Source organism: Heterocephalus glaber, unplaced genomic scaffold (genome assembly GCF_053883595.1).
Source record: "Heterocephalus glaber isolate CG9 unplaced genomic scaffold, H.glaber_assembly_v1.0 deba00000347, whole genome shotgun sequence".
Taxonomy (NCBI): Eukaryota; Metazoa; Chordata; class Mammalia; order Rodentia; family Bathyergidae; genus Heterocephalus; species Heterocephalus glaber.
In genome coordinates, this window is record NW_028258143.1 from 59073825 (window position 1) to 59093589 (window position 19765).

General features: G+C 39.0%; 1 protein-coding gene across 7 annotated transcripts in view; it reads right to left on the reverse strand.

Moving 5' to 3' along the window:
• The window catches only part of Znf385b (zinc finger protein 385B), a 423340-nt gene that overhangs the window by 328013 nt on the left and 75562 nt on the right, over positions 1-19765 (reverse strand). For 5 of the 7 annotated variants that reach the window (XM_004868150.4, XM_004868149.3, XM_087201052.1 and 2 more), the window contains exons 2-3: positions 3758-3901; positions 2279-2596 (exon numbers count right to left, since the gene is read on the reverse strand). In XM_004868150.4, coding sequence (XP_004868207.2) covers positions 2279-2549 — 271 coding nt within the window. In that variant the 5' untranslated portion in view covers positions 2550-2596; positions 3758-3901. Of the gene's footprint in view, positions 1-2278; positions 2597-3757; positions 3902-19765 lie in introns of those variants that run through there. The other 2 variants (XM_021247146.2, XM_087201031.1) reach the window with 2 other exon arrangements.

A 19765-nucleotide genomic window follows, 5' to 3' on the forward strand; every position in this document is an offset into this window, starting at 1 on the left:
AAAAGGAGCCTGAAATTTTGTTCCATCATCAGCGACTGCTGTGTCAGTAAACCTGATAGCTTCCCTTGTGCCATCTGAGCCAGGAAGAGAAGTCCTTGGCATCCAACTCCACCCCTACCTACCTGGGCCCTGAGAGTTTTTTAAATGGATTCTGAATGTGCCCTCAAGCCCCAAAAGTTGTGCATATGAGAATACAGGAGACAATCCTGCCAGGGCTACCACAGCATGGGAGAAAGAGGCACACAGAGCTAAGGGACAGGCATTTTCCTACCAGCCAGGGGTAAGCTCAAAGATGCTGCTGTCTCACAAGGGACCCTCAATGCCTAAAGGACCATCTGGTCTTTCCCTGGCGGCATTAGGAGCACCTGACCCCCCCCCCCCAGGAACATGCAGAACAGAGATCACCAACCAAGAAGAGCACTACAACTTGTTAAGGCTGTAAAGGGGGGTAAAAATTACCCGTCCATCCCTGTACAGTTCCCCAGCTCCAGGGCTGAGCGTCCGCACTAAGTTCCAGGGTCCATGCAGCTGCATCTTAATTTGGCAATGAGATGGATGTTTCACAAATAGAACTGAGTCTTCTACATCAAAGAGTCCCAAATATACAAAAGTGAAACGTTATGGACTGGAAGAGTGTTAAGAGAGCTGCTACTCAGCAGGAAACCGAAGTTTCATAGATCAAAACTGAGCAAAGTGAGTGGAAAAAAAATTAAATGATGTCAGGCTTGCTCCTCATTGAGCCACGATTCAAAGCAGGAGAGAACGTCACGTGCACACATTATAGAACTACAATATGATCCGCTTCAGGCCCTGCTGTTTCGCCTAGGAGTTATCATAGACAATTGCCCCGTCATTAGTTATTCTTCAGAAAGATGATTTTTAAAAGAGACTATGGTGTTTATGGGCACTTGATTTCACATGTAATTCACACTTCTACTCAGGCTATTTTCTGTCTGGTTTAGATATCAGTTTTTAACCTAACACCAAATCCTTAAGATGTAAGTAACAAGTGTATTAATGCATCTGTGAATAAGTATCATCATAATAATACATAAAAAATATAATAAATTTTTTCACTATTGTAATCAAGTATGTTATATGCTGTTAAGTTCCTTTACATTCTTTCACTGCGGGTTAAGTATTAATAGGAGAAAATAGTTTAATGAAGTTAAATCATATACTAGATGAAAAGCAGTTGGGCTTAGATTAAAATATAAAAATGATATAATTGCATTGGTACTTGATGTGGATTGTGGGACAACTTTATAAAATCAAGTAGCAGGGCTGGGGATTTAGGTCAGTGGTTTCACAGCCTGCTGCGCAAGCGCAAGGACCCAAGTTTGATCCCCGGTACCAAAAAAAAAAAAAAAAGAATCCAACTAAAATCAAGTAGCAGCACTGAGTGAAATTTTGACAAACGGCTGCTCTGCGTCACTGCACTTTAAACACTTGGTACAGCGGAACTTGGAGCTCTTCCATCACAGTTCGCAGGAGGTTTCTCTTGGCCTCCCACCAGTAGACAGTCCGCCTTCTGCAGAAGTCTTCACCATGGGTAACAATAAGTTTCATAGTTTCCATGAGTTCTGTCACAAGGAGGCCATAAGAAGCCAGCAATATGGAGGAAGAAGGGCTGTCCAAAGATAAGATAAAGACTAGAAAGACTGTTTCAAATTCAGTTCAGATGCAGGAATATAAAATTCCTAAGGCTTTGTTTCTATCAAGCTCAGAAGGAAAGAGTGAGAGAAACGTGTGAAAAACAAAAAGATGACAGAAGCTCAGAGTACCCCTGTGGGTGTGGGCAATGCCTGCCTACTGTCAGAATGCTACCAGCACACTGCTGGCAACCGTCTCAAAGAGTATGACGAGGCTAAGCTGCAAGGTTAATGCTCCCTTTCTGCATCATGGGAGTTATAAATAAAGCTGTGCCATTTTATGTACTACCGAGTTGCACACCACCCAAATGAAGCAGATAAGGAAAACCCAAGAAACTCTAATTTACAGAGAATGGAAAAATTGACATCATTGATCCATTTTAAATACATTTCAAAATACATTAGGAAATGTTCAGACACTACAGGGGTTGTGTGTGTGTGTGTGTGTGTGTGTGTGTGTGTGTGTGTGTAATATTCTGAGATGGGACCAACAGCTACTAGACTTTACCTGTAGGGGAAATAGTACACATTGCAATGGTAGTTTTAATTGAAAGATGTCTTGCTGTAATGCTTCACTTTAATCATTTCTCCCAGAAGTACACAGAGGCCTGGAACCCCCTTCCTACCTGTGCTGGTGTTGCTGCCAGGGCTGGCCAGCAGTGGCCCCGAGCCGTGGGCTGGGGGCAGGGGTTGCCCATCACTCAGCTGCTTGACTCGTTTGCGGTGGGATTTGCCATTGTAATGGACCTGCGCCTGTGCTGCAGAGTTCAGTTGGATGTTGCACACTTCACAAAAGGAGAACAGAATCTTCTTTTTCTCTTTACTTAACTGGTCTTCAGCCCTCTCATTCTTTATCCCCTTTTCTTCAAAGCCCCGTAGAAAAGTTGCCATATTCATAATTCCATCTTCAAGGTGGTTGTTAGGGCTTAAGGAGTACTTTGTACCTAGAAAACAAAACCAAAAGTACAAGTGCTTGTAAATTCATACATACTTTCTTATTTTCTAGTATGATTACAATAAATTTTCAATGCTTTGATTTAGCTAGATGTCCCCCAACCACTGAATGGTCATTCTTGGAAAAAGTCATCAAAAGTATCTGACTGAGCACATTGGTTTTGAATAGGAGTCCCCTTATCTAGAGCACTTTATACTCATCTTTGTTCATCCCCCCTCACCTCCTTTCCCTTTTATACTCCTGTCTGCCTGTGAGATCTCAACTAGCACATTGCCCTCTTGTTATGGCTTATATGTAGCTGTCCCCTCAAAGTCTCATGCACTCTTGGTGTGGCTTTTCAGAGCTGGCTGGATCTAGACTGTGTGATATTGGGATTAAGGGTGTGTGGTACTAAACTGGACCCCTGATGAGAATTAGCATATTTCTAGGTGTGGATAATGGAAGCCCCATCCTGGGTATGGGTGGCACCTATCAATAGGCTTTTAGCCTGGATGGAATATAAAGGGATAGAAAGAAGGTTGGCCTGCTGCTGCTGCTCACTGCCTTCTGCCTGCCATGCCATGAACCATTTCTCCTCTGTGATGTCTCTTTGCCATGCCACCCTGCTGTGGAGCCAGTCAGCTATGGACTGAACCCTTTACAAACTGTGAGCTAAAATAAACCCTTCCTCCTTTAACTTGTGGTTGTTGAGTATTGTGAAAATAACTAAGAAAAATAACTAAGCAACAAGAAAAAGACACCTCTCCAAGGGATCCACTCTGACCCTGGAGACAAGATAGCCTTGGTTGTAGGTCAAGTGACTATACAGAATAGCATCCATCACAGTGTGCATTTCATATGCATTTGTGCAATTATTTATGATTGTTTCTTCATTAAAGCATAAGCTCTGTAAGGGCAGTAACCTCATCCTGGGATATTTCTTAGGCCTACTACTCTGCCTTTTACATAACAGACAATTAAATATCTGTTGCAGGAGGGAAAGAATAGATGTTATGAACTCAGTGGGAAAAGTAAAGGATATGTGAAAAAGTGTGGTATATGTGTAGACACGAATGTACATACAATCTTCATACACCTGTACATATGCAAACAGACATACACTGTAACAGGGTGATAATAAAGACAAAAACACAGTATTTCTACAACTTACATTGGGTTGTGCTCCTTTATAAGTCAGCCAGTGGGAATTCACACATATTTTCTTATAGATGTAGTGAAACAAATTGTTGTTTTGGTTTCCAGATTAGCCCATAAACATCAATTTAATCTTTGACAAACTTGAAAAGTAGAGCATCTGAAAAACAAAATAATAGAAATATAATATTATATTCAACTGGCACTCAAAAAATAATAAAACAGAAGCAGACATAATTTTAAGTGCTGTTTTTTTCTTCATTTATTTAGATAAAGGTATAGTGATCTTCCTAAGATTTCAAAAGGAATTTTTCAGTACCTTTACACCCATAAAACTGCATTGGCCTTTTATTTTGTTCAGTTATATTTTAAAATTGGTTAGTTCTCATTTTAGCTAATCTAAGGTTACCAGTATTTTCATATTATCAGTGTGACTACAACAATGCTTTTGAAGTCTCAATTTAAATAAAGAAAATTCCCCAGGAAGAGAGGGACAAGCAGTTAGGGAAAAATGAAAGGAAAAGTGTTTGCGTGAGGAAGAATAGGCCATGGACAGTGCTGTGCCAGGAAGCATGAAGGAGCTCTATAAAGGTTTGCACCTATGGGAAAAGCTGGGGGACTGAAAGACCCTGGCTGGGACCAATTCTTTTATCTAAGTTGGTATGGGGGCTTTATGGAAAGGAAGGTGCAAGGAGACACAAGTGCCTTTTTGGAGGGTTCACAATTGAATGGTTAAAATTTTAAAAAGGACTGGCCATAAAAGCTGGTATTGATCCTATGTACAGTACACTAAAAATATCTCATTTACATCCATGAACCCAATTGTGAAGGTTGTTTGCCTATTGCTAATTTGATATGTAAAACACATTTGTCCCATATAATGCTTTACCCTGAAGGGACTATTGCATAAAACTTTCCAAACAAATTCTACATTTTTCAGCTCTCCACATAGGCAGTTTTCTTCCTCAAAATCTACTCAGACTACACATAATTGGATTTAGGTAATTTCTATAGCAAACATGGAGAAAACAACATTATGAAAACATGATTTGAACTACATGTGCATACATACACACACACACACACACTGTTTTAATTCCATAAATTCAAATCTCATAAAACTTTAGAAAACACCAGTGCCATATAGAAGTTATGTTCAGGCATTACTCTTGTCTCTCTTAAAATATTGAATTAACTGAATAACTCTCTTAAAATAAGGATTAGCTGAATGAATTGATAAACATATAATTTTTACTATTAGCTCATCACTCTTAGATCCTGTCTAGAAAACAAGCCCACTATAAAACATGAGAAAAACAACCTTGCAAAGCTAGATCAGGCCCTGTCTTACCAAATCATTGAAACCTAAGTGTTACATTTAGACTCAAACTGCCAAGATCATCGACTGAGCTGAGAGCTGTTGACACTCTCATCTAAAAATTTAACCTCTTCCGTGGTGTCTGCCCTCGCCCATGTTGTAAACTAAGATGCAATAATTCATCAAAATGAGACATGCATCATTATGTTCTAATCTAAATTTAAAATCCAAAAAATGACATTGTATTATTTTATAAAAGATAAAACCGACCAGCAGCTAACATCATGCTAAATGGTCAAAAACTGAAATCCTTCACACTAAAATCAGGAACAAGACAAGGATGTCCACTATCACCACTCCTGTTCAATATAGTTTTAGAAACATTAGCCACAGCAATTGGACAAGAGAAAGTAATAAAAGGAATAAAGACAGGAAATGAAGAAGTCAAATTGTCATTATTTGCAGATGACATGATACTCTATATAGAAGACCCCAAGAGCTCCACCAAAAGTCTTCTAGACTTAATAACCAAATTCAGTCAAGTAGCTGGTTACAAGGTCAATGCACAAAAATCAATAGCTTTCCTCTACACAAACAACAGACTCACTGAGAGAGAAATAGGGCAAACAATTCCTTTCACAATAGCATCCAAAAAACTGAAATACCTAGGAATCAACCTGACAAAAGAAATCAAAGACCTCTCCTCTGAAAATTATGGCACTCTGAAAAGAGAGATTGAAGATGATATCAGAAAATGGAAAGACATCCCTTGCTCCTGGGTAGGAAGAATCAACATAGTGAAAATGGTCATACTTACAAAACTGCTATATAGATTTAATGCAATCCCAATTAAAATTTCAAAAGCATACTTCAAGGACCTTGAGAAAACAATCCAAAAATACATTTGGAACAAGAAGAGACCTAAAATACCAAAAGTAATTCTAGGCAACAGAGACATGGCAGGAGGTATCACAATCCCCAACTTGAAACTATACTTCAAAGCTATTGTGATAAAAAACAGCATGGTACTGGTAAAGAAACAGACCTGAGGGCCAGTAGAACAGATGATAAGATGCAGAAACAACTCTAAACACACTCAGCCATCTCATCTTTGACAAAGAGCCAAATACCCTCACTGGAGGAAAGATAGCCTCTTTAATAAATGGTGCTGGAAAAATTGGGTTTCAACATGCGAAAGATTAAAACTAGACCTATGTCTCTCACTATGCACTAAACTAAAATCAAAATGGATTAAAGATCTAAATATTAAAACAGAAATGCTGAACCGGCTGGAACAGAGGTTAGGTAGAACTCTTGAAGACATCAGTGTAGGAAAAGATTTTATGAACAAAACCTCAGTTGCCCATGAATTAGTGCAAACAATCAACAAGTGGGATCTCTTCTTATTAAAAGGCTTCTGCACAGCAAGAGAAACCACCAGCAGTGTGAAGAGACAACCCATAATGTGGGAAAAAATTTTCACTTGCTGTTCCTCAGACAAAGGACTACTAGGACTACTATCTACAATCTATAAAGAACTTAAAAAGATCAGATCTCGCAAATTTAAAGACCCAATCCAAAAATAGGCATCTGAAATGAACAGACATTTCTCAGACAAAGTAGAAATAGCAAATAAACATATGAAAAAATGTTCAACATCACTGGTCATTCGAGAGATGCAGATGAAAACAACACTGAGATTCCTTCCACCTCACTCCAGAAAGAATGGCTGCTATCATGAAATCAACCAATAACAAATGCTGGCGGGGCTGTGGGGAAAGAGGAACCCTGCTCCACTGCTGGTGGGAGTGCAGACTGGTGCAACCACTGTGGAAGTCAGTATGGAGATACCTCAAAGAACTAGGACTGGAAGTCCCATTTGACCCAGCTAGTCCCCTGCTGGGTATCTTCCCCAAAGAATTAAAAGAATCATACCACAGTGATATATGTGCACCCATGTTCAAAGCAGCACAATTTGTGATAGCTAAAACTTGGAAACAGCCCAAATGCCCATAAACTGGAGACTGGATAATGAAAATGTGGTGTTTTTAAAAATAAAACGGAGTACTACTTAGCCATAAAAATGAGAAATTAGAGACATTTATAGCTAAATGGATGCACATTGAGGTGACACTCTTAAGTCAAATAAATAGGACACACATGTGCAAATACTGAATAGTTTCTCTAGTCAGAGAAACTGAAAGTGTAAATAAGGACTAAAAGGTATAATAGGTAATGTGAAATAGGGAGAAAAGGGGCAAAGGGGAAGGGGAAGTAGGATTGGTAGGGGAAAGGAAAGAAGGGAATGGAATTAATATGGGAAAATGAAAAACTGGAAACAAAGTCTTTGTAAATAGGGAGGGATGGAGGGGTTGAAGGGAGGGCAGGGGAAGGGGGAAAAATAAGAACGAAGATCGATTATGTAAAGGTGCAAATTTCCACTGATGAATGCCATTATATTGTATTCCTAAAGTGTACCAATAAAATGAATTTTAAAAAAGACAAAACCCGTGTATCTGTGTCTTTCTGGCTGCTATTTATCCTGTAAACAATTTATATTTCATATTTATTTAAATAGACATATTTTAAGAACTAAGAACCCCTTAAAACGAAACGAATGTCTGCTCTAGAATTCTCCTGGAACCTCCCCAGCATCAGCACCCTTCATAATTTTTCATCACTATTTCACCTTTTCCCCAAGTTACTCTCAAAGATGACACCCCAAGTCGCCAACACCACATATATTTACTTCCAGGGGTCTTGGGAAAACGACCTAGAGGGGGTAGCATGGGAACTATCAGAGTCTCAGCACCCACCGTGGGCCTGAGACAATATAATTTTTAGGCCTATACTATCTGTGGATGTGATAGCATTTATAATGTCAATTTTCTGGCTAAGGGGAAGGTAACTGTTTAAGTGGAAGAAGAGAGAAAAATTGCACTTACTATTTTAAAGTTGTTTATCAGACTATCTTAGATTATGTGTTGCACATGTAATGTGAAGGGCAGATGGATCGTCAAGGTGTCTGGGTTAGAACAGAGCAGCAGGCAGCATCCTGCTCTCTACTGCCTGCAGGGCTGCTCTGAGAGAAAGGAAAGGCAGGAGAAGAAACCAAGTACGTGCTCTACTTTTTCTTTGTAACCTTCTAGGAGATGCACTGTCCAGCATCTTAGCATCCATGAGGAAATGAGATATTTTTGTTGCAAGTGAAGGAATGAGAAAAGGGAAAATGAACTGACGGACCCAAACTGGATGAACAAACAGTGCAGAACTGACAGAGTGGTTTAACTGGAGGCGATTCTTCAGGAAATTTTTTAAAGTAACAACTTTGTCTAGGAACAGCTTCGACTTGCAGTTATCCAGTTGTTTTTATAATAACTTGAAAATAATAGAAAACTGATTTAGAAATAAAGACATTTTGGTTACATGTGTAGAGAAACATTTTAACAGAGTAGCCACAGCCAGTGGAGAACATGGAAGGAGCCTGCCTCCCTCCTAAGGAAGGGGGAAAAGGCTCTGTTCCCCCAACTCAAGGATTTGTGACCCCATTCTCCAGCGCAAGCAAGCAGTCATCCACTTCCCATTCATTCCTTAACCCCTAACTGTCTGGTGTGCAACTCATTTCCAAATGTAGTGTTTCTCTTTGAAAAATCACATACACATTTCATCACAGCGAATCCCAGACAGTCCCCAGCTCACACCTCTCTATTCTTGAAGTCCTCGTGATGCTCCTCTTGCCAGCATCTCCTCCTACCTCTGCCCTCCTGGAGCATTTTATCGCTACAGTCAGTGTGGCACACAATTCTTGTGTTATTGCTTTAATTATTTACATAGATTTATTATAGTTATATAGATTTACTTATTTGCTCATTTTAGCAAATGTTTACCTGCTCTGCAGACAGAGGCTGGACACCAGGGACCAATAGTGACCAGGGTGTGTGAGAAGCCAACCCCACAGGGGCCCTCCCGTCTAACAGGAAATGCAGAGCAGAAAACAGAAACTGCCACAGAGTGCAATCAGAACTCTGGAAGAGTCTACATTTTCCTTCTTTGCTAGAATTCAAGCTCCTTGAGGATAAGAACTGTGCTTTATTCATCTCTGTATTCTCACAATCTAAGACTGTTTTTAGTATAAAAAAGGAACAATAAATTTTGGCCAAATCAATAAATGCATTGTGTTTGCACACATGCATGTGTGTGCGCGTGTGTGCTGTGTTCAGTATATCTGGGGATGTGTGTGTTGTGCATATATTTACCATACCATAATAACCAAGTGAACACAGTAACCAAGATCAGTGTTTCCTAAAACAATGCTTTAACTTCGAGTTCTGTTGGGTTAACTCACACACTGATAAAGACACATTCGTATCACGTGGCCACAGCTCTTTACTGCCACTAAGTTTCACAGGCAATAGGAGCACTGAGTGTTGTGGGAAGGTCTGGGAAAATTTTGTGAAGATGAAAACACATAGGTGGTTGAGTAATTCCGGCACTCTAGGAGGCTGAGGCAGGAAGATCGTAAGTTCAAGCCCAGCTTGGGCAGCTTACAGACTTGTTGAGACCTTCTCTCAAAACAAAAAATAAAAGGGCTGGGGATGTAGCTCACAGTGATGGAAGCTGCATGTGATTCAATTCAGCTAAACAGTGACTTGTTAAACACTGATGATTAAATAATATATTGTCCTTATTATAGTGGTGGTTAAAGAAATATATAAAACAAAGAACTTTTAAAAATGAAGAGCTTATAATAAATTAGAAAAGGCATTCCTCATTCTCCCCACTGTTTGGGAGAGTATCTATGCAGAATTCCTTGCATAATAGTCCCCAAAGTACTATAAGCACACTTCTGCAGCATTTTAGTTTTATTACTTCAGACTGAAGTTACTGCTTAATGTTTGATTTCACGAGACTGTTCGCCTGTCTCATTTTGTTTCCAGTCACCTACTAGCACTTTGCTGAGTGCTACTGAAGTAGATTGCAATAGGGTGCTCTGGCCTAATTCAAATCCCCAAAGACTTGACACTAATGGCAGAGTAAGAAAAACTGACGTTCTGATGCTTTTAGTGGTTTGTTTCTCTTAAGAAAAAGTTTTGAACTCTGTGTGATGGTTAAGCTTATTTGTCAACTTGACTGGCTTGGGAGTTGCCTAGGGGGTTAGTAAAACACTCTAGTTGGGTCATAGAGCAGTAACTTGGAGTCGATGTCTGGTCTCTGGCCCTTTCCTCTCTCCTGCTGTTCGCCAGCCCTGCTACCCAGCTGACAGGAATTAAGCAGCTCTCCTCTGTCACACCCGTCCACCATGATGTTCCTGCCTTGGAGCCAGCCAACCATGGACTGAAACCTCTCAACCCACGAGCCAACGAACCTCCTTCTTCTTTAAGTATCAGGTATTTTGTCCCAGCAACAGAAAAGCTGACCAATATACTCCACTGTTGGTGCACACTGCTCCTCTGCTTTGGGGTAACTACCTTAGAGCAGTTGTCTATTATGAGAAGGTAAAGTTGAGACTCTATTCTGCATGGAGACTTGGAGTTATGCCTCCAAGGATTTGAATCTGCTTTACATAAACATGTAAAAAGTTGTCCTTTCCGTGGCACCACTGCATCTCTGCAAATTTTTTTTCCACAAAGAATCTCTTTCTTGTAAGTGTATTTCAATTGCAGTGTCCCTAAAAGTTTTTGTTAGATCATGGGAGATAACTGTGTTTTCCTATTGAAGTAATCACAGATTAGTAAAGACTGGAAGGTATCAGAAGGACACAGATTTATCTTGCCTTAAAAAGAAGAATGGCCTGGGACTGCTGAAGCTCAATTGGATGATACTATATTATAACTCATATTTTGGGTCATTCTTGATTGAACAAATTTAACTTTTGGGAAAGTACTATTTTGTTCTGAATTATCATAAGGGCTACCGGGAAAGGCCACACTTCTGTGTGTGGGTATAAAAGAGATTTCAGTCTTATTGGAAGACTGACAGGGCAAGAAAGACACTCAAGACACTCAGAGGGATGAGCCTGTGACTGTCTCTGGGCCTAGAGGAACAGCAGGCCCATGACCCAGATATGAGAGACTTGTTCAAGGCATTCTTGTAGTTAGGAGATTAACTGACCCCAGAAACATGGTGACAGGTGTGATATGTGGGCACAGAAGACCTCCCACCATCGAGAGTCCCTGGGGAGGCCTTTGGTCTGAGAACTCAGGTTACTTTTGTACCAGTTTTGGAGTTCTCCACTTGTATACCTAGCTCCCCCTTTTAAAAATCTCGAAGCCACTACTGAAATCATGCAAACACGACAGCTGATCTTCCTACTACAATGGGACATTGAGCAGAGTCTGGAGAGGCACCTGGGCTGGACACAGGGAAGAGGAGCAGCAAGGGGCTGCAGGATGCTTTGGACCACAGAAGAGGGAGGCAGCGGCCCAGAACCAGGCAGCTAGATAAGATGTCAAACCCAACTGAGATATCTCCAGGATTTAATGAAGCCCAAGTGGGCAAACTAACAAATTAATAGAATTTTTGCACCAAGTAGGATGAAAGAGAGATTTGAATCATTTTGAAGTAGGTAAATAGGCTGGGACACTGAAGTTACCTAATTATAAAGAAAACAAATTTGTTATTCTCATTAATTATTAAGATCCAAAGTCAGCAAGATGTCTAGCACTGAAAAGGTGTTTTATTAATCTTTGACAAAATCAGTGCTATATTAATTCAGCTGAAATTCAGTTTTAGCCAAAAGCTGCTTGTGACTCTGGCTCTGGCCTTCAAAATGCCCAACAGCTGAATGTCTCTGTAGATCAATGTCTTTTCTTGTACTATTCATCTTTGAATTAGTCCTAGTAACCACCATATACAAATAGCATAACAAAAATAAAAATGAAGACAAAGAAAGTATTTTACTCTTAAAGCCAGAATATAAATTTCAACTATATATGTAAAACTAGGGATGCAAATATCCTTATGTGCCTAAGACATTAAGGTCCAGCAATAAAAGGAAAAAAGTACGTTTCCTATACAAGCATAAAATGTAACAATAAGAGATTCCAACATGGCCGACGAGAAGGAAAAGCACTGGAAAAGCTCAGAGGAGAAACACTGGATAATGCAGATATTCTGAAATGGGTGAGGCAAACACCAAGATACAGAAAATTAGCCTGAAAAGACAGATCCTCTAGATCAATTATCTGGGCTGTTGAAAAGAGAAATAGGCCTGCCACTGGTCTGCAGCTTCCCTCACACCTTTTACTCAGCAACACCCCATCTTGGGAGTGGGTCTAATGGCCTGAGGGAAGGAGACAGGCCAGACTCCCAAGATACTCTTCCTCCCTAATTATAGTTAGGGCCCCCGGGAAGTCAGGAACAGCAACCAGAGAAAGGGTGAGCCATCGACACATAAGCAGGCAATTCCTCCCTACTCCCTCACCCTCCCAAACACCAGGGAAAACTGTCCCTGTGGAATCCTACCCATCACCAGTTCACTCATCATCCACAAAGAAAGTCCCCACCCTAAGCTGAACTCCACAAACTGTGGGTGGTGCCAAACTAGTACTTTGCAGGGAGCAGTGGATCACATCCCTGGACACATGGGGCAGGGGAGAGTCAGTGGAGCCGGGCCAGAGCAGGCAATCTCCCATTGTCTCCCCAAACACTGGGAAGATCTAAGACTGAAATCCTGCCCACTGCCTACCATCCCACAGGGGCAAACCAGGCTCTCTGCTGAGCCTGGGGAGGGCTAAGTTCCATGGGTTGGAAAGTGGAATTCATGACAGGGACCAGGGACTGATGAAGGTCTGAGGACAAAGGAACAGAAAGAGTCACCTGGGCAGAGGGCTCCTGGTGATGTACTGGGCAGAAGGCTCTGGAGGGACAGCATGGAGATGACTGTGGGATCTGCCCTGCAATGAGGGGAGCAGGATTGGGAGGTTACAGGCAGAAATTAAAGGAGAACTAGATGGTGGGCACACTCCATCACATCCTCTTCTTGGCAAATTAATTGGTGTGGTTGGATTTGAGACAAAAATCTGAAATTGGCCATAACCAAAGCATGGCTTGCAGCCAGGACTCAGGTCCAGAGAGGCTGACAGCCTTCAGCACTCCCAGGCTAAGGAGTCCCGGTTAAGCACTCCCGGGGACACTGGCCTGGCTGCGGGCAACTGGACTGTGAATACAGACTGCAGGGGACTGTCAGGACACTGGCTACCTGGGACAGCAGCCCTGTGACTTTCCTTGCTGTTGTTTTGTTTTGTCTTTGTTTCCTTGCTTGTTTATCTGTTCTAGGTTCTCTCTGGGGTTTCCTTCTCTTTTTATTCTTATCAGTATTTTAACATTTTTACTATTTTAAGGATTTTTCCATTATTTTGCTCTGTCTGAATCTTTCTTCTCTTTTCTCTTTTAAATATTCTTTCCTCTTCATTTTCTTTTGCTCTCATTTTCCCTGTTTGACTTGCTTCTCTCCTCCAACAACAGACAACATACCATGCAACATACTATGTTTCCCTGAAAGTAAGACCTAGCTGAAAAATAATCAGCCTTGAAAACCAAAGATGAAAAGTCCCACCCCCACTCAGCCTCTCCTTGCCCTACTGCCTTGCAGAGTAGCTACTAAGCAAGAGAATAGCGATGGCAGTAACCAAGGCCAGGCTGACTGGGGATGGCATTTTTGATCTCTAGTTTTAAAGGCTGATTATTTTCTGGCTGTCTTATTTTTGTGGAAGGAGGGTATATATAACAAGTGTCTATATATGTACAAAAAAGAATAAAAGTATTTTAACTTGAATGGTTCCATTTATAGCCACGTTGGGGTAACCTTTAACAGAACTGTGCTTAGAGGTTCCAAACAAAACTAACTACAAATATATTAACAAGTCCGACAACCTCACTGCTTCCCTCAACTCCTAATTACACTTCCTCCCTCTGCATCCCTCCTGCTACCTCTACAAACACTCTCTCAAATGTCCTCAACACTACCCCTCTATTCCAGCTATAAAAATACCCTCAACAGAGTCTAACTTCCTTTTTATTTTTAACCTGTTGACATTTCTCTTATCTCTCCTCTGACTTACCACCTTCCTTTCCCCCTTCCTCTTTCCCTCCCTCCTCCTCCCACATCTGGACTAGCTACTAATAACAGTATAGTATAATCCAGAAGGGGCACTGATAAAAAGGTAAAATTGTCAAATCAAGTCTTAACGTTTATGATTGATGTAGGGTTGGATCTGTGGATGGTGTTATAACCAGTAGGAATTCTCTCCTTACCACACAGTAATTGGGTTCAACCCAATTAAACTAAATAGGTCAAAGGGGTAAACAATACTTCTTGACAAATAAAGCCAAGCTCATATCACCGGAAACAGAACCTAACTAAAGAAATCTTCATACAAACACCAGTTTTGTCACTCTCTTTAACCCCATATCTCAGTATGCACACACACACAAACACACACAAAAGGAGATGAAAAACAAGGCAATAAAATGCCTCCAAAGACTCCCAACTCTCCCCAAGCAGATTCAAACAGATTAGTGAAAAGAAAGTCAAACACCAAATAGCAGAGGTGGATGGAATAAACACATCAAGCAGGGGGAGTAGTAAAATAAAAAACAAAAAAAAGGAATCAACAACCCAAAAATAATGCAATGATAGGAATAAGTCAATAGCTTTCAGTAATAAGTCATAATGTAAAGAGCCTCACCTCTCTAATTAAGAAGTGTATTGCTATGAATGCACACATTAGAAAAAACAGCAGGCTCAAATAAATAACTCGAGGTTCTGTAAAAAACAAGAACACTTCAAACCCAAACCTAATACAGTGAAGGAAATCATAAAGATCAGAGTGAAAACGAATGAAATTGAGACTAAAAATACAAAACAAAAAATCAATGAATCAAAGAGGTGGTTCTTTGAAAGAATAAACAAAATAGACAAAACCTTATCCAAACTTGCCAAGAGAAGAAAAGATAAGACCCATATTAATGCTGATGGAAATGAAAAAGGCAAAATCACAATGGACACTACCAAAGTCCAGAAGATCATTACTAATTCTACTATGAAAACTTGTACTCCAACAAATCAGAAAATCTAGAAGAAGTGGACAGATTCCTAGGCACATAGGAATTAACAAAGAAAACATAAAAGCCCTAAAAATCCAGTAACAGGCAATGAAATTGAGGCCATAATAATAAACCTACCGAGAAAAGCCAAGGATCTGATGGACTCTTGACCCCACTGAATTCTATAAGAACTCGAGGGATGATATACTGCCAATATTTCTCAAACTCTATAATGAAACTGAAAGAAAAGAAATACTTTTAACTCATTTCTGGAAGCTAGCATTACCCTGATTCTCAAACTAGACAAGGTCCTAAATGAAAAAGAGAACTACAGGACAATCTCTTTAATGAAGATAGACTTTAAACTCCTCAACAAGATACTGGTGAATAGAATGCAACAAATTATCAAAAAGATCATACATCAAGAACAAGTAGGCTTCATCCCAGGGATGGAAGGATGGTTAAACATATGCAAATCAATACACCACACAAGCAGAAGCAAAAACAAAAATCACATGATCATCTGAATAGATGCAGAAAAAGCCTCTCACAAAATCCAACATCCATTCATGATAAAAAAAAAAACCTGAAGAAAATAGGTGAGAAAGACCTTATTTCAATCTGATGAAAGCCATTTATGACAAACCTATTGTTAACATCATATTAAATGGGGAAAAAAGTTAAAACTTTCCCTCTAAAATCAGAACAAGATAAAGATGTTCACTATCACTGCTCATATTCAATATAGTACTCAAAAAAATAGCCAGAGCAATTGGGCAAGAGAAAGAAATAAAACATGTTTGCAGAAAAGAAAGAAGTCACATTATCTTTATTTGCAGAGGACATGACCCTTTACGTAAAAATACCAAAAAATTGCTCCAAAAGGCTCCTAAACTTAATAACCAAATTCAGCAATGTAGCAGAATACAGTGTTTCTGCACATCAATAATGATCTTGAGAAAACAATACTATTTACAATAGCATTTTTAAAAAGTAAATACTTAAGAATTAACCTAAACTGGATATGGTGGTGCAAGCCTATAATCCCAGCACTCAGGAAGCTGAGGCAGGAGGATTGCCATGAGTTGAAGACCAGCCTGAACTACAAAATGAGACTGTGTCTCAAAAAACCAAAACCAAACCAAAACCAAACCAAAACAAAAAAGTAACCTAACTGAAGAAGTGAAAGACCTCTATAATGAAAACTATAGTACTCTGAAAAGGGAGATCAAAGATGATATCTGAAAATGGCAAGATAGTACCTATTCCTGGATAGGCAGAACCAATATTTTCAAAATAGCCAGCGGACCCTTGACTTATGAACGCAATTTGTTTTCGAGGGCTGACTGTAACTCAAGTTGGTCAACTGAAGGCTCAGGCTCCTCTACACAGCCTTCAAAGTCTCTCTCCTGTCTCTTAGAGAGACATTGGCCCAGAATTTCTCAACCCCACACAGAAAAGGATGTCGTAATGTTCTTTCCACAACTCTTTAAGGGTTAATCTGTATCTGAGATCATCTGGAAGCACAAGCGGCCAGCATTTGGGTTGAAACTTAAGACTTTGTTCTTAATTTAAAACTAAAATTCTGGTCATAACCCAAGCTGTTTTTATGTCAGGCTGGTCATCACTCAAGAGTCCACTGATTTCCAAAAGTGACATACAGATTTACTGCACTCCCAACTAAAAATACCAATAGCATTACTCATAGAACTGGAAATAAAATATCTTAAGGTTTATATGGAACCAGAATAGACCCAGGATAGCAAAAGCAGTCCTGGGCAACCAAAACAAAGCAGGAGACATCACAATCCCAGATTTCAAGTTATACTACAAAGATACAGTGATAAAAGCAGCATGGTACTGGCACAAAAACAGACACACGGATCAATGAAACAGAACAGAAGATAAAGAAACAACCCCAGGCACATTAAGTCATCTGACCTTTGACAAAGGAGCCAAAAGCTTATGCTGGGGGAAGGGTAACATCTTTAACAAACAGTGCTGGGAAAACTGGTTACACACATGTAGAAGACTCCAGACCTGTATTTATCATCATGCACCAAAATAAAATCAAAATGGTCAAAGACATAAATATTAAAACTGAAACAATCTGCTGGATGATAAAATATGTAAAACTCTTGAAAATATAGGCACAAGGAAGGACTGTCTAAATAGAACCTCAACTGCAAAAGAAATTATATCAAGAATCAACAAATGGAATTATATCAAATAAAAAAGCTTCTACACAGCTAAGAAAACAGTCAATAAAGAGACAATCTACAGAATGGGAAAAAAATTTTTGCCAACTACTCCTCTGCCAGCTACTTTGCCAGCTATTCCTAGAAGAGTGATATCTAGAATTTACAAAGAATTTATAAAAATCAGACCCCTCCCAATAAAAGACTCAATAAAAAAATGGGCAACTGAAATGAATAGATACTTCTTAGAAGTACAAATGGTCAATAAATACACGAAGAAATGATCAACACCTCCAGCCATCAGAGAAATACAAATTAAATCAATATTGAGATTTCATCTTACTCCAGAAGGAATGGCTATCATCAAAAAGAAAAAAAAAAAGCCATAACAAATGCTGGCAAGGCTGTGGGGAAAAGACAAACTTCTACAGTGTTGATGAGAAAATAAACTGATACAGCCTCTAAGAAAATCAGTATGGAGATTCTTCAAAAATTAAAAATATAACTTTCATTTGACCTAGCTATTCCCCCAAAAATAGCTTCTAGGTATCTTCCCAAAAGAATTAAACACATCATACCACAGTGATGTATGCATATCCATGTCTACAGTAGCACAACTCGTAATATATTAATCTTGGAAGCAGTCTATATATTCATGATCAGATGACTGGATAAAGAAAATGTGGTATTTATACACTGTGGAGTATTACTATGCCATAAAGAAGGATGAATTTGAGTCATCAGTAGGCAAATGGAAGCACTTTGAGACTGTAATGTTAAATGAAATAAATCAGACACACTGGTTAAATATCACATAACTTCTCTTACATGAGAAACCCAAATTGTAAAGAATTTAAAAAAGCAAAATGAAGCACAGACTACAGGAAAGAAAGAGACAGATCTTTTGCAAATGGGAAGGGAATGCAGAGATGGAAGGTGGGAGGAGGAGGGGGAGGGAAAGTCTCTACGTTAAGTACATGTACATACCCCCTAAGATGCATGTAAACAGTATGCACTGCAAACATGTATTAAGAAAATGAACAAATACAAAAGACAAAAATATAATAATGTTGATTATGAAACCTGTTCATCTTACATAAAAATAATTATTAAATTTTTTCAATCAGGCAAATAGGGAAATAAATTGACAGCTAAATCTTGCATGAACTACAGAACTACAGAGAAAACATATAGTTATTTTTGAGATACAAATATTTATAAACAGTTAAAATTTTTAGGATAGAAATTAGATTATACCATAATTATAATCCCTGGAGAACTGTGTGATGTATTGGGCTTCATGATTTTAAATAAATAAACTTCAAGCACTATATGTAATTTTTTATTCATGGAATTTTATTAAAACATAAACCTTTCTTTAAAAAAATTCTATTTGGGAGTTCTCCTCCTTTAAGGATGAATCAAAAGCAGAAGACCAGCATTACTATTTCAAAATTATTACCCCAAGGAGATAATTAATACTTAAATTCATCATATGCTAAAAATTTCTATCTCCAGGTATTGAATTACTTTAATGACAAAATTAGGCTTCATTCTTAGCCAAATATTTATTTCCACACTTGGCTTTGTTTGACTTGACTATTTCCTAAAGACAAATCTGGAAGTATAATTTCTAGGTATATATTTAATACATACTGCCAATCTGACCTCTAGATAAGCTACACCGATTTACACTTCTGTCCACAGTGTATGAGAATGTTTATTTCCCACTCTCACAATACTGAGAAAGGTGTTTAAAGACCTTGGTCAATTTGAGAAGCACATCATGTTTTCAAATGCATTTGTTTGCTAGCATAATTGGGCAGTTTCCTATCCATAACCTTAGCCTTTCTTTTCCTCTTTTTTCAGCTGAAGCTTGTCTCTTACTGATTTTAAAGGACTTTTTAATATTAAACACATAAGCTCCTTTCACACATTACCAACACGTCTCAATTTAGTTCACCTTTTCATTTTATGATGATTTGGGGATACTCTTAAGGGTTTTTTTTTTGTTTTGTTTTCAAATCTATCCTTTTTATTTCTAACCTCTGCTTTTATGTTTAAAAAATTCTTTATGTTATAGAAATTCTTAATATTAAACTATAATTTTGGAATTGCCATTATAATTTTAAGCATGCTACATACTAAAAAATGTATGGAAGTGTAGAAACTTAAAAACCAAATATAGTATCTCTTAATGCCTGTTAAGGAACTATGGGGCAACTGTGTAAATAACTGGCCACTATTGAATGGTTACATGGAAAGTCATTCCAGAACGGGTAACACAACTGCAAGACAGATTCCTGTTACACGCCATACAATATTCCCTCCTAGAGACTGCAGTGATGCACTGTCCTCCTTTCCAACTTGCCAAAAGGTCTGGGGTGTGCCTCAGAAACCATTCATTTGTTGTAATCTTATCAGATGCAGGTGGACAGGACATCCAACTTCCCTCCCAGCA